This window comes from Plenodomus lingam (genome assembly GCF_022343315.1).
Source record: "Plenodomus lingam strain CAN1 chromosome Unknown contig_23, whole genome shotgun sequence".
Classification (NCBI taxonomy): Eukaryota; Fungi; Ascomycota; class Dothideomycetes; order Pleosporales; family Leptosphaeriaceae; genus Plenodomus; species Plenodomus lingam.
In genome coordinates, this window is record NW_027093940.1 from 338,990 (window position 1) to 366,573 (window position 27,584).

At 52.0% G+C, this 27,584-nt stretch overlaps 10 protein-coding genes across 10 annotated transcripts; 5 read left to right on the forward strand and 5 right to left on the reverse strand.

Annotated features, from left to right (window-relative positions):
* Window positions 1–738: 738 nt before the first annotated feature.
* On the reverse strand, window positions 739–8,795 carry IAQ61_005827 (uncharacterized protein). The gene is made up of 9 exons (XM_003836132.2): window positions 6,595–8,795; window positions 5,563–6,543; window positions 5,207–5,510; window positions 5,030–5,156; window positions 4,046–4,982; window positions 3,329–3,998; window positions 2,515–3,281; window positions 2,142–2,464; window positions 739–2,090 (listed from the first exon to the last, which is right to left on the reverse strand). Exons 1-9 carry the CDS (start codon window positions 8,329–8,331, stop codon window positions 1,466–1,468), a joined length of 6,471 nt encoding a protein of 2,156 aa, XP_003836180.2. The 5' UTR covers window positions 8,332–8,795; the 3' UTR covers window positions 739–1,465.
* A 1,015-nt stretch (window positions 8,796–9,810) lies between these two features.
* On the forward strand, window positions 9,811–12,588 carry IAQ61_005828 (uncharacterized protein; the record flags this gene model as incomplete). The annotated part of the gene is made up of 5 exons (XM_003836130.2): window positions 9,811–9,975; window positions 10,055–10,152; window positions 10,202–10,415; window positions 10,468–11,319; window positions 11,368–12,588. The coding sequence occupies 5 exons, from the start codon at window positions 9,811–9,813 to the stop codon at window positions 12,586–12,588; spliced, it is 2,550 nt and encodes an 849-aa protein (XP_003836178.2).
* Window positions 12,589–13,758: 1,170 nt separating this feature from the next.
* On the reverse strand, window positions 13,759–16,839 carry IAQ61_005829 (uncharacterized protein; the record flags this gene model as incomplete). The annotated part of the gene is made up of 3 exons (XM_003836129.2): window positions 13,759–13,857; window positions 13,914–16,711; window positions 16,767–16,839. 3 exons carry the CDS (start codon window positions 16,837–16,839, stop codon window positions 13,759–13,761), a joined length of 2,970 nt encoding a protein of 989 aa, XP_003836177.2.
* Window positions 16,840–17,879: 1,040 nt separating this feature from the next.
* IAQ61_005830 (uncharacterized protein) lies at window positions 17,880–18,197 on the reverse strand (the record flags this gene model as incomplete). The annotated part of the gene is made up of 1 exon (XM_003836127.1): window positions 17,880–18,197. The coding sequence occupies one exon, from the start codon at window positions 18,195–18,197 to the stop codon at window positions 17,880–17,882; it is 318 nt and encodes a 105-aa protein (XP_003836175.1).
* Window positions 18,198–18,471: 274 nt separating this feature from the next.
* IAQ61_005831 (uncharacterized protein) lies at window positions 18,472–22,073 on the reverse strand. Its single transcript, XM_066096953.1, has 9 exons — window positions 21,296–22,073; window positions 21,153–21,242; window positions 21,007–21,106; window positions 20,511–20,956; window positions 20,413–20,462; window positions 20,288–20,347; window positions 19,757–20,237; window positions 19,477–19,708; window positions 18,472–19,410 (listed from the first exon to the last, which is right to left on the reverse strand). The coding sequence occupies exons 1-9, from the start codon at window positions 21,386–21,388 to the stop codon at window positions 19,175–19,177; spliced, it is 1,788 nt and encodes a 595-aa protein (XP_065952945.1). The 5' UTR covers window positions 21,389–22,073; the 3' UTR covers window positions 18,472–19,174.
* A 352-nt stretch (window positions 22,074–22,425) lies between these two features.
* Window positions 22,426–23,515, forward strand: IAQ61_005832 (uncharacterized protein; the record flags this gene model as incomplete). The annotated part of the gene is made up of 2 exons (XM_066096954.1): window positions 22,426–22,558; window positions 22,947–23,515. 2 exons carry the CDS (start codon window positions 22,426–22,428, stop codon window positions 23,513–23,515), a joined length of 702 nt encoding a protein of 233 aa, XP_065952946.1.
* Window positions 23,516–23,610: 95 nt separating this feature from the next.
* Window positions 23,611–24,219, forward strand: IAQ61_005833 (uncharacterized protein; the record flags this gene model as incomplete). Its single annotated transcript, XM_066096955.1, has 1 exon — window positions 23,611–24,219. One exon carries the CDS (start codon window positions 23,611–23,613, stop codon window positions 24,217–24,219), a length of 609 nt encoding a protein of 202 aa, XP_065952947.1.
* A 52-nt stretch (window positions 24,220–24,271) lies between these two features.
* Window positions 24,272–24,940, forward strand: IAQ61_005834 (uncharacterized protein; the record flags this gene model as incomplete). Its single annotated transcript, XM_066096956.1, has 1 exon — window positions 24,272–24,940. The coding sequence occupies one exon, from the start codon at window positions 24,272–24,274 to the stop codon at window positions 24,938–24,940; it is 669 nt and encodes a 222-aa protein (XP_065952948.1).
* Window positions 24,941–25,452: 512 nt separating this feature from the next.
* Window positions 25,453–26,275, forward strand: IAQ61_005835 (uncharacterized protein; the record flags this gene model as incomplete). Its single annotated transcript, XM_003836123.1, has 2 exons — window positions 25,453–25,792; window positions 25,860–26,275. The coding sequence occupies 2 exons, from the start codon at window positions 25,453–25,455 to the stop codon at window positions 26,273–26,275; spliced, it is 756 nt and encodes a 251-aa protein (XP_003836171.1).
* A 189-nt stretch (window positions 26,276–26,464) lies between these two features.
* On the reverse strand, window positions 26,465–27,487 carry IAQ61_005836 (uncharacterized protein; the record flags this gene model as incomplete). Its single annotated transcript, XM_003836122.1, has 2 exons — window positions 26,465–26,929; window positions 26,978–27,487. 2 exons carry the CDS (start codon window positions 27,485–27,487, stop codon window positions 26,465–26,467), a joined length of 975 nt encoding a protein of 324 aa, XP_003836170.1.
* Between the last annotated feature and the right edge of the window lie 97 nt (window positions 27,488–27,584).

The window sequence follows — 27,584 nt, forward strand, 5'->3', positions numbered from 1 at the left end:
GGTGCGGTTGTTCAAGGTACCTAATTGATACGGTACCGGTAGGTGGGGTGGGGTTGTGCGTTGTACGTGTACTTGACTTATAGGCAGGATACACATGCTAGTTACTTGTCGTACCCAACTTGTACCGGTACACGAGTTGAATGCTACATCTACCAGATAGGCAACTAACAAGACAGATACTCAACAGACAGAGCAACTACCTACATAGTACGCCCACGAAGCACAATTTCCGCAAATCCAAAACTCCACACATAAGCAAAGTCCCCCTACGTAAACCCCCCTCGTGACCACCTCTAAAAAGAGCATGACAAACCAAAGATGATTCTACCTTCTATTAACACGCCATTTACCATGCTATGCACACATATTCAAGCCGATTCCTCCAGATTCGGCCGCTCATGCTCTTGACAATACTTGACACACATGTAGTCAGCCAACCAACCAGCCAATCCAACCAATCCACACATACCACACACCGCACATCTATCCCATCTCGACTGCAAACGCCAGATCCAGCCTCTCGTACACACATCCACACACTCCCAACACCTGTCTGTCTCCCCCACACTCGCCGCCACTCCAAAGAAGACAAAAAAAGATAACTACGTACTCGCCGCGACCCCCCCAACCCCGTCAATCACCGGCTAATTATTCCGGGCTCATATGTGCCACCTTCTCTCCTCAAACACTTCATGCAACGGGTTTGCCCCCCCCCTCACCCCCTCGCCTTCTCCCCCGCGCCCAAATAACCGCATTCGTGTGCGCATCAATGGAACTGTTGACCGTCGATGTGTTTGAAGATTGCGGAATGCTCAGCAGATGGCTGAGGGATGATGACTGATGGTTGAATGCTGATAGCTGATAGCTGATACCGGTAGTTCATGACTGATGACCCATGGCCGATGACCTGATGACCTGACTCTCCGCATCCCTTCCCCAGACCGTTGATCCTGCACTACACTGCCCTGCCCATCATTCCCCCAAATCCTGCGAACGCCCGATCCCTCTCCTCGCAGTTGTGCAGGCCTTTTTTTCGGCCTTGCATTTCCCAAGGCCGACATAGTGTTGTTACGTAGTGTGCTGTATTGTGCCGTGTATTTCGAGACTTGGAATACCAGATTTGCCTTCCCATCATGCCATGCTGCATCGCTGATGCCATCTGTGGATCGAATTGGCCTTGACTCATTACTTCCTCTTTTTTCACCTGCCATCTTGGCCGTCTATTTGGCATTGTTGGGAGCGGGGGCGTATGGGAAAGTGCACTAATCTCCAGCTCCTGGCTTCCTTCCTTCCCCATCCTTACTTGTCTTCCTCCCTAACCCTATGCCCAGAAGGTTATACCATGGGCAGAGACATAGACATTGACACTGACATTGACACAAAAGAAAAATCTGCACTGAAATGACCTCCCCAAAAAAAGGAAACGACACGACGATCACCAAAAAGGAAAAAGGATAAAAATAAATCAACTACGTCGTCGCTGCGTAAAGCTCCTTCTGATACTCTCACCCCATGCAGAATTATCCAGCACTTCCAAAACATCTGCTGCACTGACGGCGCTGCTTGCCCTGCTGCGACTGTCTGCACCGTGACCGCCTGGGTCCGGTTCCAGAGGACTGGGTGGCCGACTGAGCGCAGTCGCGAACTGCCAATCACTGCCATCGGCAGCCGAGGCAAATGGCGATGTGGACGGCGTTGCTCTTGTAGGTGAACCCTGTGGTGTTTGTTGAATAGAGTTGGCTCGACTTCTCGCGGGGCTGGTGTCGAGATGATCGAGGTTCGGAGGGGTTGGCACGTGTGCTTCTGAAGCACGGCGGTCCGGGGCGTAGAGATCTTGTGGGGAGAAGATGGGGCTACTGTTGCCAGATTGTTGGCCTCGTTGTGCGTCGGTGATGTCTTCGTCGTCGATGAAGATTTCTGGAACGGTGAACTGCGGGATGGCGGTCATGCGGCCTTGTTTCTTTTGGTCCATGGCACGGCGGAAGCGGCGGGCCCAGTATAAGGTGTCGAAGAAGCCGACGACGACGTTGCGACGCACCGCTTCTTGGACTCGTTGGAGACGTGCTCGGCGACGTAGGAATTCTTCAAGTCTGTGGGGATGTTAGAATGCCGCCCCTACCTGGACAGAGTGCATAACGTACCGCAAGCTCTTGTTGTCGTTGATGACCTTGTGATGGGCCAAGATGAGCAACAAAGAGGTGAATTGAATACCCTTGTCAGGATCGCTTGACACAAGAACCTCTTCGTAGAACATGTTCATGCGCTGTCGACGACGCCGAATATCACTGATTGGCATCTGGGCCAGGACACGGTTGAGCTTCGCAATGTCTATCTCCGGCGTTGGCTCGCGTTGTGACATGGGCAGATTGGACGCTCGCCGGCTGGGTACTGCACACTGCTCTATCAACCTGCGAACCGTGAAGTCGCCATCGTAGATGCGCATCTCGAAAATACCAGACAGTTCCTTGAAAAATATTAGCCGTGCTCATCACGGACCCTTCGAGATTGACTTACCCCAAGGAGCCTCGGGAACACATCCCGAGAAATAAAGCCCGTCCCATTAGGATCGAACTCGGCCCAGGCTTGCTTGAAGCGACGAATTTCCTCTCGACTGATGACGGACAAGCCACTGCTTCGCTGATATACGTAACTGAAGCTCTCGTAGATTAGAGAGACAAACAAGTTGACGAAAATGTACATGCTCAGTATGTTCCAAGTGATGAAGAGCGCGCGCGCCCACTCGGGGCTACCACAGTCGCTCTCGAAGTAGATGGCACCGACTGTGCAGAAAGGTTTGTCCACGTTTGCAAAGTCTTCCATCATCTCGTTCCAACCTTCGCCCATACTCATCGTGAAGAGAAAAATGAGCGCCTTGGGTACCGTCCTGAAGTTTTTGTTTCCAGTTTCATTTGGACCAAACCGAGTAAGACCAAAAGTCTGGGTGAGGGCGATGGCGTATACCAAAAAGAGGACGAACCAAGTCGCAAGAAGGTTGGCAATTGCTGCCAAACTCGCTGCAGCGGTCTTGAAGAGCTGATCGAGTTGGTTGTTCCGGGGAATGAGAAGCAACGCGATTGATACAAGACACAGCTTATGTAATTGAACAAAAACCCTGTCTCCGTCCCGGGCAAGCACGAGGATTGACGTGATGAACGTTCCTGTGACCGCGAATATGGAAAACATGTCCCATGTACTCTTGCAGAACCGATGCCACGAGAGGCCAATGATGCGAATTACCACGTTGGCGATGAAGACGATTGTGAGGGTGAGGAAGATGTAATCTGCGTCGAGTTAGTATATATATCATACATACAACAGACAGTATTACCCCTAGCCGTCTCCCAGCCATCATAACCTGGATACCATTCCAAACACAGCAACAGAAGATGAAATACGAGAACCCCAGTAATTGACCTTTGCCAACGTCCAGTTTTGCGAACAGCGCGGCGGTAGCACCATTCTTCCCAAGTCTCTCGCTGTTTGGTAGAGGAAGGGCGTTTGGAAGGGGAAACCTGACGCAAGAGCTTGCGCAGTTCTAGCCAAGATCGCTGGTCCGTCGTGAGAAAAGCCACTCCCGTCTGCTCTGTGTAATTGCGCATGAATACGGAAACAAAGAGTGTCAACACAAATACAGCACCGAGCAAGTTGAAAATGATGAAGTATACAGCGTTCCCCTGCGCGGCATAAGGTTGAGGTTGTGTGAAGGTCCCTGTAATACTCATCCCAGACCACATTACGTCCGTCCAGCCTTCCTGCGAGACAATCTGGAACAAAATGAACAAAGAGTTACCAAAGTTGTCAAAATCGTAGTAGGGGTTGGCTGCTTGACGGGGAGCTAGCACATTCCAGTCAAAGGGTGAGCTGTCAAACTCGCCCACGCAATCTCTGAGGTCGGTGATGCTGGAGCCGTTATCATTACAGGCTTGCATCTGGCCAACGAAGAGGTTCAGTCCATAAATAGCGAATGGGATCAACAAGCTAAGAGAGACAAAAGCCGCCTATTTGCGTTAATCTATTGAGCCTGTATTACCAATTATAGACTTACAGAAAAGAGTTTCCACCACCCTCGCATGATCAACGAGTGAAAATTGTCTCGAGCACTGTCGCTGATATTGAGTAGCCGAAGAGCTCTCAGAGCTTTGAAGGCTCCTACGGTTCTTGTGATCTGACCCTCGTTGAGGAACGAAGTACCGACGTTGATCCAGAGAGTGATCAATACAACGCCGTCGATGAAGCCCCAAGATCCTCGAAAGTAGGCGTTGGGTGTCCAGAAGGCGCCGTCCGCAATCACCTTGATCAATGCTTCAACAGTGAAAAGTATGGCGAAACCCATGTCCACCCAGACGAACCAGTTCTTAACGCTGAAATTATGCTCCATAAAATACTCTCGTTGATACAGCGGAGTAGTCACGCAAGCAAGAAGGACCATGGCAATAATCGCGGCGTAGATGAATGCGGAGAAGGCGTACCAAATAGGCACAGATGGTGCTACACCTTCGATACGGTCGCCACCACGGCCAGGACCGACGATACGCTGGCAAATCTTGCGAATTGGATTGTGCGGTCTGAACATGAACAACGTGACGTTATAGTTGGGGTGGTTTCGTAAGTATTCACGCTGGGCTTTCTTTCGCTTCTCAGTTGCGCTGACAACTTCCTTGGCCATACGCCTAGGATCCATGTCCTCGTATGCACGGCCAAAGTCCAAAGGGGCGTAAAAGGGATTCGGCTCTCGATGCACGACCCTGCGTAGGAAGCGCTGCCACATAGTCGACATGTACCCCGATCCGGCGATTGTTTTGGATGGTCGGATACCAGGTCGCGGTTCATGGTCCATCGCACTGTCATGGTCATCGCCTTCGTAGAGAAAGTCTCGGACAACAGCATCTTTGAGCAACATCTCGGTCGCGGCGGAACCATAATCGAGCGGATCTCTTCGACTTGCTTGTCCAAGCTTGAAGATGGAGGACAAGGATAGGTTACTTTTGAATGTGAGTACTCTGAATTCGCCTGAATAGACCTCACTTACCCATATGACGAGCTGAGCCCCTGTTCCTTCTGTTGAAGGAATGCTTTCACCTGCTGCAGACGCTTTTCGTCCTCGGACACATCAAAATTTTCTTGGATAACAGCAATAAACATGTTGAGTACGATGACTACTCATACATTAGCTCGATCTGCGCCAACTGATGGATCCTATACTCACGGTTGGCGAAGATGTACCAAAGAATGCAAAAGGAAGCTCCGATCCAGGCTGTGCCGAACTCCTTCTGGTAGCTAGTAACAGTATATAGGATGCTGGTCCAGTTTTCGCTAGAGAAGATCTGGTACATGCCCAGGAACGAATTGTAGATATCGAAGAATGGGATCCGGATGTTTTCTCCATCATTATCCTGTTCCGGAATCTCTCCACGAAAGAGCTGTGAGGCGAATATGGAAGCCAAGAAGGTCAATAGAAACACGAAGAGGATCAGGTTCAACAGACCACCAACGTTTCCAAACACAATCATCTGTCTCGTTCAGTATGTGTATATGTGGAGAGAGAGAAACGGATTTACTCACAATGAGGTCTCGCGTCATCGAAATCGCTAAGACGATGCGATAGACCCGGATGATCTGAAAGATGGTCAACCAATCATAAGCCCTGCCCCCGTACGCATTCTTTATGGCTGGTATCTGGATTATGGTCGTGATGAGTGCAATACCGAGGTCAGTCAAATTGCGTCTGTTCCCAAAAAAGTGTCTCCAATCAACAGCGAATCGTAACATGATCTCGAAAAGAAGCGCAATCGTGACAATGATTTCCGATGCGTTGATGAAGCGTTCCCGAAAGTTGCTCATCCTCGAGCTTCTCATCATCTGGCAGACCAGTCCATAAGCTATAATCAGAACCCAAACCCAAGCCGTTTTATCGTAAATGCGTTTCAAACTGCTGACTTTCTTTTCTCCTTGCTCCTTGTTCAGTTCTTCTTCATTGATTTCTTCTCCTGTAAATGCACTAGTTTTGCTCTCTTCTCGAATAATTTGGAAAGAAGAGGTGATGACTGCAATCAGTAGTGATATAAGCCACAAACTCAAGATGAGAATAGCCACAATGAAGAAAAGCGCGCTGACCAGGTAGTCGGTGTCAGCCATGGCATACAGTACATCTGACCAAGTGTTTGATGACATGATGACAAAAACCAGTTCGACGGACTGAAGTATGTTGTCGAAACTCTGCGTGTTATTGTAAGGGTTCACGGTCTCAATGCAGCGTGAGCCTCTGGGGCAAAGGAAACCCTTGCCGTCGGGAGGACCAATAACTTCACCTGCCAAGGACATGTACCCTTGGTGAGTGCCATTGTCTAGAAGATGCCCACCGCAAGATTGAGCTTTGTTTGTGAAGTTCTCAGCCTCTGTTGGGCCTAGCCAAACACAATGCCTTCTCAGACTGGATTTAAAGCTCTGTACGCCGACAATCGAGAAGAGTAGCCAGAAGAAGCCGATCAAAAACGCCACGTTGACCAGTATTGGTGCAGCTTTTTTCAGGCTTCGGAGAATGACCTTGAATGGCAGATTAGTAGAGTTTGGTACCATGTTATAAAAACAACTTACCGAGGTACCGCTGGTGAGGTTCAGGAGGCGAATGATGCGCAGACAACTCAGCATCTGGAAGACGAGGATGACGCGGCTATTATTGATATCAAACAAGCTCAAGACGAAGGCTATCCAGTAGGACACGACTGCAACAAAATCGGTTCTGTTGAAGGAATGCCTGAGATAGGCTCGATGTGCTAGACGCACTCGCTGCTGGTGCCGCGGATCATGTATGCCAGTGTCTGGTTGCATCTGGGCAGTTGTGAAAGTGCGCAGCACTGAGGGTTGGTGAGGCCCTAGAGCTGGGTCTATGTCGTTGCCAGTGCGGCGCTGGGAGGCTTGACGTTGTGGCCCTCCAAAGAGGTGGTTAAACTTGATCGTGAAGGCCTCTCGTAGGCCAACTTGTCGATTGATGGTACTATACTCGACAGGATTGAAGAAGAACCCCGACACAATCATGCGGACGATAATCTCTACGGTGTAGATGATAAAGAGTCCAAGCATAGCATAGTCAATGGCACTGCGGGCTTCGATTGTTTTGTGACGAGCAGGGTTGAACACGGCCTTGGTTCTTGCATCCACTGCGAGGAGGACGGTTTGGATAATGATTAGAACGAGGAGAAATGGCTCTGTAGCTGGATGGACGAGGACATCACACAGCTTGAGCCGTATCTTGCTATTAGGGGAGAAAATGCCCAAGCTTTTGCCGCGCAAAGGGTTTGCGGGGCGCTGCCATGCAGCACTTGGCTGCCGTTGGGGAATAGAAGGCGACGGTGGCTTCTCAACTGGTGTGGAAGGGGCAGGTGAGGTAGGCCCATCGGTTGTATATTCGGCGAGAACAGGAAACGCAGGCGGCGCGGCGTGACGGGCTTTTCGTATCGTCGACTTTCTCTTGAGCGTGGTCTCGGTGATGTGGGCATCGTTGCTGACGTTGACGACACGCTGGGACATGTTCCGCACAATTGTGCCCGCTCGATGCAACGGGGACTCGAGCGTAGCAGGCGATAGCGAACGCTTCCTTCCCCGTGAGTCCCGAGAGCCGAGGGTTCCTGCACCTGCTTCGGCCTCGCCGATGTCATCGCTGTGCCTCGCTGCGGTGGGTGAGGCGTCGCCGGGGCTCAAGAATTGGACACTTTGGAAGCTGCTGGACCGGCCATGCTGGTAGGAAGGGGTGGAAGCGGCGGCCCCGCTTATGGGCTGCAGATGGTGTGCATCCGTCAGGCGCGTTGTGTCGTCGTCGACATCGACGGGGGAGAAGTAGCCATGGTCTTCAGAGACGGAGTTCGCATATGGGTCACTGTAGGGCGTGTAGGACGGGTGCGATGAGCCCGAGGTTGGGACGGGCGGCGATGTCTCACCCTGGAATTCCACGCCCACACCAAAGCCAATGGCCGACTGGAATGCGCCTACGTCCATGGGCGAGACAGGCTCATCATGCTCATGTTGGACCAGCCGTATGCCGCCATGGTTGTGGTTCGAGGCGAGGGTAGTGTCGAGGCGCGGCGCATGGTGTGTGGGACTGGGTGAGCCCTCTCCAATGGGCGCATACTGTGTATCTCGAAAGTGGCCGCCGGTGGCTATCGCGCCCGTCTGTCTCAGCAGGTTCCGCCCACGGTCACTGAGTGTCCGGCGATGTGGGTTGGCTGCGCTGTCGTCGAAGGGGTCGGGTGGGCGGTTGAGGTCCCGCAGCGGTATTGATTGGTGAGGGGTGGTTTCGTGATGGTGGTGATGGTGGTTGGGATCGGGGTAGGACATGGCAGAGCCCTTTAGAAGCAGATGTCGCACTTCTCAAGTGGGCAGCATCTGGCCGCAACTCTCGAGCTCCCAGAAATGTTATTGCGCCGCCATTCAGGGTCCAACGGCTGGCTCGGTGATAAGTGTGTTGGGTAGGTAGACTAGCGGGGGACGGCGGTGGCGGCGGTGGCAGCGGAGGAGGTGGTGGTAATAATTGCGCGCTTCGAGAGGACGATGGCAGAGAATGGCAGGAGGCTAGAGGTGAATGACAATCGCGGACCGGCTGCGTAGGGGTGGTGTGTGGGTGAGGCGCATGTGGGATGGAGACACGGGATGGAATGTTCAATGGGATAAGTAGCAGAGCAGACAACAGACAACGCGCATGTCCAAATGTGAAATGGGCCAGGGTACCACCACCATTACCTGGCTACAGTACACCCAGGCTGGTAATTAGCAGGAGCGAAGACAGTTAGGCTAAGTAGGGCTGAAGCCGCAAGCGCCCCAGGGACCGGCCGATCAAGGGGGACTATATTTTTAGTCTTCTGGGAGTGCCGTACCGGTACAGTAAACTTAGATGGGGGATCAGGTCCTGCAGTAAGTAACTCATGATATCACATGTAAGTTACAGAGCATGCTTGCTTGTAGTATGAGATATCTACTAGGTGGGACTTTCTATTGACTGGAACAAGAATGAATGAATGTCGACCGAGCAACCCTCATCCAACACGTCTTCTATGTATCATGAAACGTCTGTCGGCCTACCACTCGGCATGTCTATCAAAGGCCCCCTGTCTCCAGGGCTGTCGTGCTGCACAGTGCAGCCTTCATCAGCCACACCTATGGAGACTTGGCATATACCTACGCCAACAGCCATGGCAGCTGAGGAGCCGAGGAGCTGAGGACAGCGGACAGGATCATATCTCTTCGGCGGTTCTGCTACCTATGGTACTTATTGAGTTATAATATGCACAATAATAGTTTGACATTAGCCGGTGCTTGGTAGGTAGACTTCAAGATACTCTTTTCATCACACAATAGGTATAGAATATATGTACATACAATAGGTAGCATTTGATTGCAAACAGGCTCGTGTGGTGCGTGTAAATAGAAATCCATCTCTTCGTTATCATAATATCACAACACTGTTGCATAGATCATGTCCTTGGCTGCAGTAAGAAAGATCACTATTCCCATGTACACTCATCTCCTCTGCTGGCAACAGCCACAACCCGATTTGACGTACGTCGTACCTTGAATGCGCCCGAATGACGCACCAGTCCAGATCGGGCTGATTCCCGCGGTCTACGCGATCAACCTCCCTTCACCAAATCGCCAGTTCACCTTCACTACAGTACACCGCCCAGACCCAGCCAACCTCAATTTGCGACCGAGAATATCTCTATTGCACAACCACCACTCTATTGATTTCCTCTCCTCAACACTCTCTACCTCGCCAAACACGCTACATCGACGCGTCGCTGCACGGCGGATTCCATCGCCATGCCTGCACGCAAACGCGCTGCCGCCGAAATGGAGGCACACGCAGCTGTAGAGGAGCCGAGCACATTGCAGAAGCTACGGAATATGTGGCAGTTTGCAAACCTCGCGCAGTACATCAGCCTGTTTGGAGAGGCGGTCAAGATCGACAGGGATTTCGACATCGAGGTACGCTCGGTTTGCGCCTGCGCTCACTGCAGTTGCGCCAGATGTGTCATGAACGGCCAACAAGCTGACACGTCTCTAGGAATTGGAGTCGGAGTGTCTGAAGCCTCAGCCATCCGAGAAGCTTGCACAGATTGGCCTGGCACTGCTCAAGCATGTCTCGTCACACAAGGGCCTCACGTGCGTTGCATCCTTCATCCACCTTACCTGCCTGCTAATAGACAATCAGGCCTGAAATCTTCGACGAGTACGCGCGCCGGCAATACGTCGCCAAGGCGCCCGCACGAAATCCCTTCGGTACCGACGAAGAACCAAACAAGTTCAACGACTTCGATGTCTTCACAAAAATTCGTGTATTGCAACAACTGTCCGTATGGACATTGAACAACCCAAACACCATTCGGGAAAAGCTCACAGCTACAGAGCACGAGCAGACACTATGGGTGAGAAGTACATTGGCAATTGGCGCACTGCTCAAGCTAACAACGGTCGTAGCGCATGGAACCCACTGGATGGGACGCAGAGGAGCGATCGTTGTTTGTCTTGGATGACAACCGAATGTACCGCCTCACAGATCCACCGCCACCACCACCGCCATCAAAAACGAAGCCAAAAGCCAAATCGAAAAAGTCAAAGGGATCGAGGTCTAGCAAGCGACAGAAGATAGCAACCCCTGAAGCAGAGGAGGCAGCTGAGGAAGAGGATGCATCCACAAACGAAAAGCCTGACGACATTGATGATGGCTTTGGTGGAAGGAAATGGGAATGTATATGTGTTACCTTGGAAGACTATCAAGAATATATGGCCAGTATACGCAAAAGCCGCGATCCGAACGAGAAAATACTGTTCAAGAGATTACAAGAGGATGTGATACCCGTCATGGAAAGTTTGGCAGAGGAGCAAGCAAAGAAGCAAGCCCGCAAGATGCGGGAGCTCGAGAACATGCAGAAACTAGCCATGGCCAAGCGCTCCTCCAGAATCTCGTCACGACTCGAAAAGCAGAAGGAAATGGAGGAGGCTGAGGAGGCCGAGCGTAGAAGAAAGGCCGAACTAGCAGCAGCGAAGGCAGAGCAGGAGAGGCTGAAGAAGTTGGAAGAAGCTCACGATTCGAGAAGAATGACACGAGAGCAGAGGTTGCGCGAGCGTGAGGCGGCAAAGATCCTCAAGGAGGAAGAGCTTCGCAAGCTACAAGAGAATGAGCAGAAGCTGGCTTCTAATAACGCTAGGCTGTCCGAGCGCCATCTCAAAGCCATGATGAAGAAGCACGAGAATGATCTCAAGAGACTGAACGAAGAAGAAGACTGGTTCTTCGATTGTGAGAAGTGCGGCACCTATGGCTCAAATTTGGTAAGTCATGTCTCACCATTATACTCGAACCACTAATAACGGTATCAGAACGACAAAACTCCTCAGATATCATGTGAGAAGTGCAATGTCTGGCAGCACATGAAGTGCCATGGCATCACAGAAGAACAGGCCGAAGACTCCAAGTTCACGTTCATCTGTACTTCATGTCGAAAGAAAGAAAAGGATGCCAATCAGCCCAAACTTCCCCCTCTCAAATTTAGGCTCAGCTCGGCGTCGCCTGCTTCCCAATCCAACACACAGACCAATGGGGCTGGACCCTCCACAGAGACACGAACTCTAGATTCTGTCCAAATACCAGCACCACTGTCATCCGCTCCACAAGCCTACGCCCCTCAGATGCATCCACAACCATGGGTTGATGGCCCAAGTCTCTCTCCTCGCGGTCAAGCCCTTGGGCCCCCTGGCATCCAGCGCTCCGAAGCTGCCTACGGCTCCCCTACCAAAAGCATGAACGGGAGCTCCTCCCCTATCCGCTCCAGCTTCTCCAAGCCAAGCAACTACCCACCCTCTTCACCTCCACCTTTCAACCTGCAAAATATCCCCAGCAGTCCGATGAAGAGCTCCCATCTGCCCATCCCCCACCAAAACGGACACTCACGCACCAACAACAACGCCAACGCCGTGACCAGCTCGACTCTGACCAACCCGTTCACAACCTCGCACCACACCACCCCACAACTCCAATCCTTCAGCCGTCCCGCCTCCGCCGCCGGCCCAGGCGGCAGCCCCATCAAACACTCCCCCGCCAATTCCCCCCGTCCCTCCACCCACCTTTCCAGCACCTACAACTTCAACTCGCCACACTCATCCTTTCCCCCCTCCTCCGCCCACCGCCCCTCCTTCTCCCCTACCAAACACTCCTCCCCAGCGCCCCTGCCACCTCACCTCTCCTCGCCCGCACCCGCCCCAGCCCCCATGCGCATCGCCCCCAGCCCAAACTCGCAGATGCCGGCGCAGATGCTGCCAGATCCTATTCCCGCGCCCAGTAAACACGACGGCATGAGGCCTGTTAGCAGCCATGCGATGAGCGAGACGAGAATCTTTCCGCCCGTCGAGGGTTTCTTGCCCATGTCTAGTCCCCCGATTCTGGAGCCGCCGGTTAAGAAGATGAGTCCGAGGCCGGAGAGGGCGTGGGGTGTTAATGGGGATGCGGAGGCAGAGGTAGATGCAGAAGGTGCGGTGCGCGAAGAGCAAGATGGAGAAGGAAAAGGAGAGGCTGTGCGTGCCGTGGATGCGGACAGTCTGTGAGCCATTCTGGATTCTGGAATTTGGAGTTTTTTCTTTGTTTTTTTTTTGCATTTCACGTTCAATTTCCAGTTTTCAATTGCAGTCTGAGATTGGGGGTTTACCTTTTTTACACATGTGCCACTTTTGAAAGAAGACGCATATAGTGCAAAGTGCAGTGCACACGCTTGGAGAAGAATTTGCAAGATTTGAATGGTCTTGTGGACATGGCACTTGTAGCCATGTCGCTTTAATTGACTTTTGAGGAGTAGGACATGCGGCGTACCCAGAGAATATGGCTTGTCGCAATATTTGACTTTTTTTGTTTGCTTTCTTCTCGCTTGAGTTTCCTGCCTGAGTTTCCACCTTGACTATTGTATTTTGTTAAATTTTTTTCCCTGAGGGGGGTTTTTTTTTTCGGTTTGTCGTTTACATTGGGTTTGCACGGTAGGGCATCGCAGGGCACCGTAAAGCACCATAGGGTACTGTAAGACACCGCAAGCTTTCCCAAAACCCCATGGAGCATCCTAGACTTCATCCTCGGCTTCATTCCCAGCTTGATTCATCACACATCCCACCACAACACACTGTAGCCTCCACCATGTTCTTTTCTTTTCTTTCTCTTTCCTACAGGATATTATAGGGCAGTGTAGCAGCGTACGCTTTCACCGCCGAGTATTGTAAAATTCTGCTGTTGCTTGAAGCTATGGATTTGGTCTTCTTTGGACTTTGTGCTTGTGATGGATTGGATGGATGGTCTGGTGTGGTGTGGCGTGGATATCTACACGGGATGGCATGGCATGAGATGCACTTGTAAGGGGGTAGATTGACTGGTGGGGCTGTTGGCTGACTTGCTAATTGCCAACTGCGACCTGTACTATCACTAAAATGTGCAATTGTGTCCTTGTAACCCAGAAGAAGAAGAATTCAGATCAGACAATTTCATCTCAAACAACGCCGGAAAGAGAAACAAGCAAACCAACGCCACGCCGTGCTCATGCGGAGACCCCCAGCAATGCCTTTAAAAAAAGGGGGATGTGTGGGGGAAGTGAAAAACGCAACGCTAACAGATGCTCACACATCATACATCATACATGTCTATTTTCACACGCCAATTGTAAAATCTACCGCCTTCTTCCAGCGTGTACAACCATGCCGTACCAAGGTACATTCTGATTTTTTTTTAAAAAAAATTCAAGCCTTGAGTCTCATCTCCTCACACTTGACACAAACGGGATCCTGAGAGTCTGCGCGCAAAAAGTACCGACCGTCTTCAAAGGGACCCTTGCATTCCTACAAGCGCGCATTAGCATGGCAATCAGACAATTGAACACAGACATTGAACTTACGACGCAGCAAAAACAGCCCATGTGCCACTCGGCACCCAGCGCCTTGACCACGGTATCCGTCACCGGCTTCCTACAGCCTTTGCACTTTGTACTGTAGCGATGGGTATGGCAGTTGACGCACCATGCGTACCCATCCTTCTCTACAAACGGCGTGCTCGAATCAAACGGATCGCCGCACTGGGCGCAGAAAAAGTGGCCTGCGTGCCATTCAGCGCCACAGGCGACGATGACTTCGCCTTCAATCGGCGTCTTGCAGCTCTTGCAGCGCGGGGAGAAGAGTTCGTGGAAATCAAGGTGGCAGTAGAAGCGTAGGGACTCGTCGGTACCGTCTTCGTGTTCGAGGCGGGCCATGTCTTCGGGCGTGGGATGGGTGGGTAAAAAGGCAATGTCTTGGCCAGACATGCGGGCGCGCATACGGGCCACGCGCTCGGCGTGTTTGTTGGAGGGCTCCGGGTAGAAGGCTACGCATTCGAGGTGTTCGCCGCATTGGTAGCAAGTGAAGCATTCGGGGTGGAAGCGTAGACCTGTTGCTGAGACGATGCGACCAGCGATAGGAAGCGCACATTGTGTGCAGAGCGCGCCGGTGCGGACTGTGGTAGGTGTCCAGTGGCCGCGAGGGGTAGGAGCACCGTTGTAACTGTGGGATTTGGCGTTGTGATGGCCTGGTATGGGTAGGGGGCGTTTGGAAGCGGCTGGACCGAAGCCAGCAGAGCCATTGACGTTGATGGTCGGTGCGGCAGGTGCAGCAACTGGTGTGACGGAGATTGAGGGGGCATTAACCTTGGGCGCACGACTAGAAGCAGGGGACTCATTGATAGCGATGCTGGGAATTTCGGGTGTGACGGCGATAGAAGGTACGTCGGCCTTCATGTGTCTCCTTGGTGCTGGAGTCTCGCTGACAGAGATGGTTGGCATGGGGGGCGTGACACCAATAGATGGCACATTTGCATTAGATCCACGACGAGGCGGACCGCTGACAGAGATGGATGGCGTCTCGGATACGGAAATGGATGGAACAGGTTGGCAAGGGGATGTTTTGGAGCGTAGAGAAGAGGATTGGTAAGTATTGACCGCCGGATTCGATGGTCCAGGAGGTGGTGCAGGTGTAGTCTTCCTCAAAGGGTTTGGGGTAGGAAGTGGCCGTGCTGGGGGATCGTCGTAGGGGCTGGACAGAGGCTGCTCAAACCTCTTTAGTCTTGAGGATAGGCTCGAAGTGCTAGGGGATGCCTTCACTTGGTGTGCTGGTGGTGGCGTTGGAGAAGAGGACTTTCTCCGTGCTTGCTCGTCCTCGGGGAGATTGATGCTGGGCACGACAGGCACGGTTGCTGCTTTAGACAACGTTCCTGGAGCTGCTTCGCTCTGAGTAGACGGAGCAGGCGCAGTGGCTGGCAGAATGGACTTCTCCTCCTTCAGTTCCACAACGTTCCAGTTCTTCTCGAAAGATACAATTGGTCGCCCTGGTGCGTCTGAAACCACTGTAGGAGTCGGCAGTTTTGGGCTCCGATCCTTGAGCTTGAAACCCGTTGCAGCACGAATCTCTTCGCTTCGTATCTCCTTTCCATCCTTCATTTTGATCTCGGGTTCGTTCTCCGCATTGGCCTTGGTGTCTTCTACTGGCTTTGGCGGACCAGAGTTCAATGTGTATGCGGCGTTCCGCGACTGAGTAGGAGGGTTCTTCTGAATCTCGTACCGCTCGAGGCGCTTCGTGGCGACAGTGGGATCCGTGTTCGACCTTATCATCGGACTGCTTTTGACCGACTGGAAGCGCATGAAGGGATTGCGTCTCATACCCAGCGGCAGCTTCTCAGGTTTCGGTGGTTCTGCAGCGGCTGGTGTTGGAGCGGGCGCAATTGGGTTCTCTTCCTCAGGCTCCTCGTATATCTGGTCGTTGGGGTTCTGGAAAAGGCTGCCGCTGATAGTCCGACGAGGCCCACTGCTTCTCCGCCGTTGCTTGCTGTCGGGCAAGTCCGAGATGGCCTTTTCCAAAGCCGTTGGCTCCTGTCCTTTGTTCTTGTTGTCAAAATAGCTCTCTGTAGCAGATGTGCTTGCAGCAGGTTTGGTCTTTGACGAGGACTTCGACCCGGTTTCTGGCCCATTGCTCTGCAGGCTGCTGCTCCTGCTACCTCCCGTCGCACTACTCATCGAATGGCGTTTTCTTATTTTCGAGTTGGCCCGCTGGAGATCCTGCTCCTTGGGTTCCACACTTCGGCTCCTCTGATGCGTGCTTTCCTTCCTCGCCAAGCCTGGATACGGGTACGGTGCATCTGGACCAGTTCCAAAAGCACGTGGATTGCAGTGTTTCCAGACCAGCTCGACGGCCTCGTCACGAGCAGCCTTGAACAGCTTTTCCTCGCGCGCCAAATCTATCTCTTCCATGGCCACTCGCACGGCATGAGCCTCATCCTGTTCCCTTTGCCGTTGCGGGTCCACGGCTTGCTTCAGACTCGATGTGCGCCGGTGGTCAGTCGCAGACCTGAAAATGTCTCGGCCGCGTGGGGGCTGTACCAGAGGTTTTCCCACCGTCTTGACTACTTGGTCTATACTCGTCTTGGACGTTGCGCGTACGTGTGGTCTCGGTCCATGCGAGATGGATGGGCGGGCTTCGGCGTCGGTGGCCGTGGCCGTGGCCGTGACGGGGTCTGTAAAGGTACGTTGGAGGGCGGCTACCGAGGAAGACGACTCTGCCATGCCATTGTTCGTTCTACTCGACCAGGTGTTGAAATGTGCGGGGGCTGGTCGAGCTCCCGTCGGGCGTGCTGGTCGATTTGTGCGAAGATCCTGGAGGTAACTTTCTTTGCCTGGAGGTTAGTAAACGGCGACGATGGTTTTCTTCACGTGCTACTGGATGCATACTCATCTGCTGTGGCGTGTAGTATGCCCCAGGCCCCGGTGAAGAAGCACCTTCTCTTTCCTCGGCCTTGTACATTGGTCGAGGCAGCTATCACTGTGACCAACCGCCAAGCTGTTGTGTGCTATCCTATCGATCACAAACACACGCAACGCCAGACGCGATCAACGAAGCTGCAATTCAATCTACGGATACCTCGAATGTGACTCAGAGCGAGAGGAGAGGCGTTTGTACTACTACGAGCTTGAGGAATAGGAAAAGAACAGCGGTGTTGCGGTGGTGGACAGCTTTGGTGGATGGGATGTATCGCTACTGGCGCGTTGCCCAGGGCGACTGAAGGTGTGACGTTCTGACCGCCTCCATCCCTGCCTTCCTGCTTCCCTGCCTAACTTTTACCACACTCCGCCTTGTCGGACCTCGGACCTTCACCACCACCACCACCACCACCACTACTACTACTACCACCGCCACCATCATCACCACAACGCATTCCAAAGTCTCGTTCCTTTCATCTCTATCCCCTCCATGGATGCAACAGGCTTGCCAGAATGCATTCTAACCTCTTTAGATGGACAGCTGTTCGCCAGTGTTGATGTAGCTACGAATGACTTGTCCACTGGGTCTTGCACCACGCTTCTTATCATCCCTATTATTCTTGTCATCTTCATAGCCTCAATTTTCGATCAAACGCATCTCTCTCTTTGTGTAGGCGTAGCAAGTATAAGTAGGATAAGCAACCTCACGCTCCCTAGTCTCTACGCCATAAACTCCGTACCAACTTCATGACCACACCCGTCCTACGCACCAGTTACAAACACAGCCACACCCAACCCCCCTGCATCTCCTCTACACAACGCACAACGCAACAAGAACCGCACACAAACCCAGCCTCCAAACTCCCAACACCTTACAACCCCGCAGCCTCGCACTGCACCGCAGCGTAAACTACATATTAGCTGCAGAGCCAGGGGCCGTGGGAGACAAGGAATCGAGGTACAAGACCCAGCGATGCGCTTGCTTCTGCAGAGAGAGCGCGTCGCGTGGATGCCGTGTAACCATGGTACGAGATTTATTTTTTTCTTCGTTGGGGGCGTGGTTTTGGATGCGGTGTGTGGGGATTAGATTTTGGTTGTTTGGATGATGGGTATGAGGGCATGGGATTGCTGTTGGAGGGAAGGAGAGTATTGTGAGATGGCAAGCTCGGTTGTGTTTTTATCCTTGGGGATTTGGATGCGCTCAAGGCCATGCTCATCTCCCGATAGCACGACTGCGGCGATCAAGAGTATGGAGAGAGAAGCATGTCTTGCGTTTTGTTTTCCGGCCATGCGGCATGATCCGTAGCTTTGGTTGCCTCGTAACCAAAACTGCGATTCGGAAGCATAGTCGAAACCTGACAGCTGGGAGAAAGACTGCCGGCGTGTGTGACGCAACGCCATTGTCCTCACTGGAGAAACGAGTGTCCTTCACCCAGAAGCACAACCCCATTGCGCTTGGACTCGCCAACTGGCCACAGAAAAGGTAAGACGGGATCGGTGCTAATATGATCGTGATGGACGGATTACCGGCACAACACACATGCGCGAATCTTGCTTTTTGAATCTCAGCGGCACCTCCAAGCGTTCCCCCAAGAGCCATATCCTCGTGACAGTTAATTTTGCATCATGAGAAATCTACAGGAAATCTAAAAACGAAAACGGCTCGGTAGATTCCCCCCCCCCCCCCCCTGGCCTCCTTGGGAGCACGCTCGGTTCTTCTTTTTCTCTTTCCAGTGCGCCCCATGCGGCGGAAAAGTTTATCGATATTCGCAATCATCTAAATTCCTCCCGAACGTGTTTCACGATTTTATTGGCTTTCTTGGGGATACCCTAGGACTTTTGTTTTTGCCCTGACAAATTGCATATGAGCTTAGCAGCGATACCCATGGCTGTCTGCCCGCGCAATACAGTCATGGCTGCTAGGGCTTGGGCCGTACATTAGTGGTTTTTAGGGGTCGAGTTAGCCGGTGGATAAAAGAGCTCTCTGTTTTGCCATTATATTAATCTTAGCTTCTTGCTACACGTATCGTCCGTTTCATCAAAACACAAAATGACGTCGATCCGAGGTCTTCAATCCTGTATTGAGAGCTGGAGTGAGGCGCGGAAAGCGGGAGATCGACCGACGACGTAATGGGTTGCGTTGATCTGTCGCTTCATTGGTGATGTGCGCCGGGCCTGGTGGGGAGTCCGACATGCTTCGAAGGGTATTCCATCGTGCGCTGGTGGAACGGACTGCGAAACCTTGAGCCACGCTTGGGTGTCTGTATACTTTTGACGACAGCTGAAGACGCGCTATAATGATAATGTCTTGTGCGCGAACCACACGATAGCACCATGGGTAGCGCAAACGTTGTGATGACGAGGCATGCAACGAGCTCTCACATCTTCCTCAGCACCTTCTCTTGCCGCGGATCCGTTAGCAGTGGATGCGTAGTGATAGCCTGCAACTCGCGACTGGAGCCATACGACGCGATGCGACCCTGGTTCTCCCACCTCGATCCCGAGCTCCGAATCGACGCATTGTCATCCTTTTCCCTCTTCGCGTTGTGGTTGAGACGGTCTGCTAGCCAGACGCTAGCACCGACAAACCATGGCCGTCTACCATGTGGCGTTACTAGGGCGAGACATTAGCTCCGGTGCCTCTTCATCATCCATGAGATCGTGTGGCGCTGCAACTTACTTGTCCAATATTCCCGATGATCTTCGTCTTCGGGTACAATATATCCGCCAGAGACGATCTTGGTGATGTACACCAAGCCGTTGAGGGCGGTGTAGATCATCATGCCCGCGATCAGACCATATGCTGCGCTGTAGCCGAACGGAATAAACATTACAGTGACGAATGCTGGGACGGCATCGCCAATGTATCGCCAGTTTACCGACACGATTTGGCGCATCATGAGGCATCCAACCTGGGATATTGTCAGAATACAATACGGTCTAGTCGAAAAAGGGCTTACAAGGATCAAAGTGCACCCGGTCGCCCATGGTGGAATCGAAGCGAAGATAGGGGCAAAGAACATGGAGATGATGAAGCAGGTACCACAAGTAATCGCAGTCAGCCCCGTCTTCCCACCTTCCGCGATACCAGCTCCGGATTCGACGAATACGGTAACAGGGGATGTGCCAAGGAGAGCTCCAATCGAAATGCATGTTGCATCTGTGCAGTACGCCAGAGTCGAACGAGGAAAGTCTCCAGTTTCCGGATCGACGACGCCACAGAACCGCGCCATGCTATATAGCGTAGCAGTACAATCAATGATGTCGACGTAGAGAAACGTGAAGAGAGCCACTGCAAAGTGGCCAGGCGCTTTCCTCAAATCCCAGTCCAATGAGTTCAGTGTATGTCTGATGGGCCGAAAGTTGACCACCTGCTTGAAGAAATCCCATCGGTGGTCACCCAGTTCGGTAGCCGGAAAATACGTGACCGGTGTGTCTCGTCTGTTGGCTTGTTAGGCTTATCGAGCAGTATTGAACATACAGAAACTCACGGCCATGAAATGACGGACACGAGCAGTATGGCGACGATCATAGCACTCCTGACTTTGAACCTGTAATTGTGAAGTTATGTGATCAGTGAATGCCACATGTGCGACTGATGGCTGGCAAATCTTACATCATGAGATAAGCTGTGATAACACCACCACACATGATTCCGAGCCACATCTAGGTTGCTGTCAGCAGGCTGCCGTGTCATGGTCGAACTCAACATACAGTTGGAGAAGTCATCTTGTGACTCAGACATTCTCCCATTTCGTTCTTGTATTTGTCTGGGCAACCCGCAATAGTGAGGGGAGTTTGTGCCGCACCGCTAATGGCACCAATACCAGAGGCACTGCTCAGCCCGATTTCGGCAAGGTACAGGCCGATACCACAAGCAGCTGCGATCTTGAGAGAGCTTGGAATGACCTTGACGAGCCATTGTCGCATGCCAATCAAGGACAAGAAGATGAAGATGAGACCTTCGAGGAACACAGCTGTGAGAGCAAGACTGTAGGAGATGGGACCTCTGCCATGATGTCCGACAACTTGATAGGCAAAATAGGCATTGAGACCCATACCAGGCGCTAAGCAGACGGGCATGTTTGTCAGGAAGCCGAACAGAAATGAGGATAAGCCGGCCATGGCCGCTGTGGCGGTGATTAGATCTCTGTGGAGATCTGTCACACAATCAGTCGAGACCGGTGTCAATTGGAATAGTGGGACCTACTTTGGACACAGATGTCGTATTCCTTATTGTCGTTTAGACAATATCGGTCATCGGGATCATTGCATACACAATTACCACCGGTGTCGGACAGAATTGACGCCTGATAACATCAGCACTGCGAAGAGAATGATCGAAAACAGACGTACGTTCACAGCAATGATGTAGGCCATCGTGAAGAAAGTGGTAAGTCCCGCTCGCACCTCCGTCGTAAACTTTGCATTCTTGATCTCGTTGTCCTGCAAGATATGTCAGTACAAGACTCAATGACCTCCAAAATATTGGGACTGACATGTTCGCATCCTTCAAGACGAAATATGCGGCCAAATGACGACCTTGCGACACACTCATTCAATGACGCTGCCCATCGTATGATAGCACTCATGGCTAGGAGGAGGCTGGAGTTACTTGGACGACGAGCTCATCTGTACCACAGACTGACAAAAGAGGGGTAAGTACTTGTCAGGCGTCGAGACTTGGTCGTTGTGGGGATGGAATTGCGGAGAGACAAGCATTGACAGTCAACGACTTCGTTATGGTTTGCTCACTTCACTCAGTTGCAGGATCAAGCAACCTGAAGCGTCGACGACAAAGCCATGTAGACGAAAGATGGTTCAGTGTAGTGTTGAAAGTAGATGAGAAGGCTAGATTGTATCAAACTTTAGTTTGACACTTTGACTCTACAGACTAGGGAGGGCGACCAAGAGATGGTAATCTGCATTGTTTAACAAGGTAGCGAGGCAAGGGCCGACGGATTCGTCGAACGGAGGATTTGGCTCGGACGACCTGTCAAGCCAGACTGGCAGCATGGGGTCTGGTCTGATCATGCCCGGACCTGGGTTCCACAGGCGGCTTATGCGACAAGCAAGCGTAGTCGTACAGTGGAGATGCTGCATTGGTACATTTGGTGTCCGCCCAGGATGCCTGTGCTGGGATGGTCCCTCCCCCCCTTTGGACGAGTCAGAGAATCTGGGACCGGTCTTTTGTTCATCAGGATTCAGGAACAGAGCCGGGGAAGACAAGGCCCGCGATAAAATACTGCTGGCGGCACGTCGATCGACATGGCACAAACGTAGTTGTCCCGTGTGAATTGTGCGATGAAACAGTCAGCCTGGTAAGCTTCAACGCTTGCCCTGGTCGACAGCCCGCAAGTACCGGCAGGTCTTGCGGCGCGCAGCTCCGTGCTCACTTTGTAGGCAGTTCTGATGGCCAAGTGAGAGAATTGTTGCCCTGTGACTAGATTCTTAGGAAACTTGACAAGGCGGGGAGTTGCCAATCGGTCCTTGTTCGTGAAGCTTGACAACGGACCGCCATCCGTTCATTTTCTACATAGTTTTGCCGCGACCTTCCAAATGATTAGCAGTGCTCCAGCCCGCAAAACATCCTTGATTATTGCGAAACCCTTGCACTTCATTGCACGAGATGGCCTGCCACATAGACGAGGGGCCGCCGAGTAGAAAGACCGATGAGCTAACCGCTTATACGGCTGCTAAACCCAAGTTCCCAAACCTTTTGCTTTTTAGACCATTCTCCACGTGTGACTTGGTGCGAGGTCGTACACTTCTAACCCAGTGGGCGATGATGCAAAGTTCACGGAGCGCATGACGTCCTGATCGATCTTGGTCAAGGCACGGCATTCGCTGCCGTTGGGGGTTCGTGTAAGTGTCCTTGGTCTCGGGGGATCTCATAGGCCTTCTACCTTAGGTTCATGGCGGCATTGTCGGGGTGCAACCATCTCTTCGTTGCTCAGATACTGCAGTCGACGTACCTTTGCGCCACCATCGATGGCTACAGGACCGTTTTCCTGGAATCCCTGCTATGTACCCAGCTGTCGCAGTGTCTTACACATCCGAACCCTTGGTTACATCTTTGGTGTCTCGCTCGTTCTCCTACAGAACTACCAGGACTAGATCTCGATTCCTTCACCGTACGAACCGTTTGAGTGCGCACATCACCACGCACCATGTTTGCTGCTGACCTGACCTGGGCGGAACACGGGACGGAGAAAGTGGGAGAACGAAGAGAGCGGAAAGAACGGCAGCGAACGACTCCGGCGAGCTCTATCAAGACATCGAACAGTTCCAAAGGCTCCACGAATCCGGAACGGGAGCTTTGGTGGACGTCAGGCCTGAGGAAGGCGAAGGGAATGAAACCAAAACTGTCTGTGTTGCGGCCAAAGACCGGTCGCAGTTCCACTTCAGAAAACACAGAGCGTCGAACAAGTCGGCCACAGTCACTGGTGGATTTTGGACATGGAGATCAAATCATCCAGCCGGGTTGGACATGCCCAAGCACGCTTCCACCACCACAATCTCGCGACGAGTCTCCGGAATCAGAGGTACCAGAATTGGAGGGCGATGTATCGTCACGATATACGGACTCGACTGAGCCCCAACATTTATGTAGGTCCACTGCCGCACAATTGGGAAGCCGTAGCCGTCTGAAATCTAACCGAGTGAATAGATGGTGCAAGATCAGAGGTGAAGACACCTATGACTGTTCGAAGTATTGACGACTCGTATCAAGGATATCACATCAGCCCAGCATCGGTGATTCCAGAAAGAAGTCGACAAGATTCATCGGCTACCGAGCGGGACAGCTATACCGATGTATCGCATCCCAGGGTTATCAGATATAGCAGAGGGTAAGTGTCCGCCTTGTCCTCAGTTTCTTGGCTTACAAATTTGCAGCAAACCGCAACAAGTGAGGATAGAGGGTGCCATGAGCGTAGAGGCTTTGAGTTTAGACGATCCTACTGAAGAGATCAAGCATGAACATTCGGTAAATTCAAGCCCGGCCTCGAAGAACCCATGTCGGCCATTATCACAGTGGGACTGCCTCTCCCCTCGTGGTGTCCCCAATGGATTGGTCATGCGATCAGAATCAGTCGTAAATCAGCCTGCCTCGACTCAGAGTAATCCGCATGAACCCAATCAGTACCAACGCCTCATTCGACGAATGGAAAGCGCCAGCTCAAAGATTGTCCTCGATCGACTCAAAGAAGACTGGTCAACAAGTGGACAAATCGACGACGAGGTGAGCTTTCTTCGCCATTCTGCACGTAGCATATTGCTGATACAAATGATAGTTGATTCTCGAGAAGCAGCTATGGCTCCTCACAGGGTTTCGAATGCAAGGCTCTGGCAAGCATCGGGTTGCTCCGAGACCGCAGTGCGACACAGGCAGGGTCCTGGAGCTATACGGCAGCGTTTGTAAGTCAATGTCATGTTGCGCAGAGCACTGCAGTGTATTGTCTAACAGGCAGCCAATGTTAGCTGAGGTACACCAATTATCGGCTATGCATCCAACCCAAACGGTACACTTTCTTACCACACAGAGAAAACGACCAAGCGCACTTGCAAACAACGTGTCTTACCTCACAGTACGCGATTCCGGAACCGTGCCCTTACCATACCCAGAGGAGTATTTTTCTCATATAAGAGCGTCCACGTTACCTTCGCTTGTCCCTTCAGTGAAGTTACCGGAACTCTTCCGCGAATGCTACAAGCTCCTTGCCCCGGGAGGTCTACTAGAGCTTCGTGTCATGGATGCTGCTCCAATGCGCAACGTTGCCGGCCCGCTTATGCGAATGTGGATCGAAGACAGATTGTCAATCAACCTGGAGAGACTCTTCCGCTGTTCGAAGCCCTGTATGCTGGTTCCAGGTTGGCTAGCAGATGCTGGATTCGACGTGAGTGCCATGGAAGGCGACCAGAGTATCAAATTGCCTTGCGCATACGACTCAAACTCTTCTGAGATTGATCGCGAACTGTCGACGGTCGTTGGGCAAAGTTTGTGGAAAGACATTTGGGGCACATTCGTTGACGATATTCCAGATGAGCACAAGTGGTTTTGGGAAGATGAGGAAATCGTTAAAGAGTGTCTGCAACGTCGGACTGTGTTTGAGTGCAAGACTATCCTAGCGTATCGGAGATAAGTGCTATTGGAACAAGGTGGAACTGTTGCCAATATGCAGTACGGGAGAGGTGGTTATGTCTGGGAGGGAAATGGTTGGCTTGCTGACGATTGGATTCGCTTTTGATACCCGGCGTGCATGATGCCGTCACGATTACTCGCTGCAAACTAGGCCCTAATGTTGTAACGTAAAACTACTTGTTAAATGATGTCTAGAGTACCTCTTTCCATTGCTCTCAGTTGATGCATTTAGTACACTATGTCACGTGGCAGCGCGTAAGCTTACTACATGTATCCATTGACCCTTGAGCCTTGCGTCCGAGGCTCATGAACAGCTAGACCCTGTGTTGGTGCCAGAAGAATCGTGTCTCATACAATCTTCTTATCGTTCAACCTTCACACAGACATCTACTGGTTTCGTCTCGAATGCATCGTGGCTGGCGTCCGTGCGACGTCGCACGTTTCAGCTGCGCATTCGGTCACGACTTGTTGCTACAGGAAGCTTTCTAGTTCCTCTCTCCCCCTATCGACACAATGTTCAGTAAATTTGGCACAAAGATCGCGCTGCAAAGAGCTGGATTGGGAAATATCTCTCTCCCCAAAACAGATAATCTATTCGGCAACGGCAACACAAACAGCGCCTCCAAAAACGATGCCGAAGGCAGTAACGGCGGTCTCGCCAATCCCTTTGCGAATGTGCAATGGGGCGTACCAAAAGTCCTTGCTTCATGGTCCACCCCAGCAGCGCCCCAGAATTCCCTTCGGGAGCCACCGATTATTGGCGAGAGAGCGCAGTCAAACTCGAAACTCAGGTTCCCTGCGGTGGATCGGCGACCGTGTGTGTTACTATTTCTGAGGTTTACTGGTTGTCCTTGTGAGTTTAGCCCCCTTTGCTACGAATACTGCGTGTCTGGGGTGGTTGGACTAACGGTGACGTGTAGTCACAGAGAAGCTGTTCCTCCAACTTCGTAGCCTCGCAAACCGACATACTGCTATCCATTTCATCGCCATATCGCATTGCACACCAGAGTCTACAGCAGAGTGGGTCCGCAAGCTGGGTGGAGCCTGGAACATCGATGTAATAGTGGATCAGACACGGGAGCTGTACGCGTTGTGGGGACTCGGTATATCGAACTGGGGGCATGTGTTGAACCCCCGTAACGGGTACAACCAGTACATGCTGGGCAAGAAAGAAGGCGTATGGGGACAGCCGGGAGTCGGAGAGGGAGGTTGCAGGTGGCAGGTCGGAGGGGCGTATGCTATCGATGAACGAGGAGTCGTCAAGTGGGGTGGGCCCATGAAGAGTGTAGACGACATGATAGTGTTCGAGGATGGTGTCAAATCCCTGGGATACTGAGGAGTCATTTCCCCCAAATGGGGTGTAGATTTGGTTCATTCGCATCGGTGATTTTAGAGGGGTTTATTGTCCGAATGTACGCATTAGGAAACCGTGACTGGGTATCAGTCATTAGGTTTTGGCCTCCAACCTCGCTTGGATGCTTCAAAGAGTATAGGGGCCGGCGCCATGCCACGTCTCTTCTCGCATTCATTGCACTTTCTTGCCATCCTGTTCCTTTGGCACGAACCTCTTCTTCACAGCCTTCACCATCAGCGTGAACCAGTAAATGTTCAAGAGACTCAACGCCGTGTTTCCGACCAGATATACCGAGACCAACCACATGGGTAAATCGCCACTCGTGCAGCTGCCAGGCGCACCATATCCTCCCTCACTCGCATTCCCCTCACACTTGACATTTTCCACGAGCGGGTCCATCATGCCAGTCGACGAGAGTGTGAGCGCCTTGTAAATGTCGGAGTAGATCATGACGGACTGGTATGTACCCCATACGATACGGCAAGCGAAGAATGTGACGAGCAGCGCAATACCATTATAGAGCTGGAGCTTCGAACCGGTCATGTTCAACTTGTCGCAGAACCAGTGTATGTTCAAGAAGGGCGTGGAGAGTTCGTAGAGGACGAAGGAGAGGCCGTAGTAGTTCCCAAATGGTTTCTGTACAGAGTCAGTATTTAGGCACAAACTTTATCAGATAGTACTGACAAATCCGATACAGGTTACTGCTAGAGCGCCGATTGCATGTAGCAAAGCACTTGGACCAGCGAGACTGAGATATTGCGAAGAGATCTGGAGGTCCCAGAGGAAATAACCAGCCGCAAATCCTTGGACCATACCGCTTGCCGGCGTGTAGCCCCACAATCGACCCCTCCAGTCCATCTCATGTCGCTGTTCATCCTTGAAGATGACCCACAGGGCTGCGCTGTTGATGAAGAGCGCCTGGATCATGGACACCCAGTGAATGTTCCAGTTTAGCCGTGTGCGCTTGTTGAAGCCAGCATATGCCTTGGGACACAGGAGTCGCGAGAGCGCTGGCGACAGGACATTGAGGACGAGGTGATAGCCGATGAAGCCAAACAGTATTTCATGTACATGGTATGGAAGGGTGGTCAACCCCAGCTTCTCAGCCCATGGAATACTGAGCTGAACAAGCCGTGGTGGCGGCGGTAGGGGATCCCGCATATTGGGCCTGATGATGTTGTATACTAGCGACATGGTTTTAGTTGGATGGGAGTTTTTGGTGCAGGTTGTTGCAATAGAGATGGGAGCAATACATGTTACTGTATGTCTGCTGACATATTGTTCCTGCTTG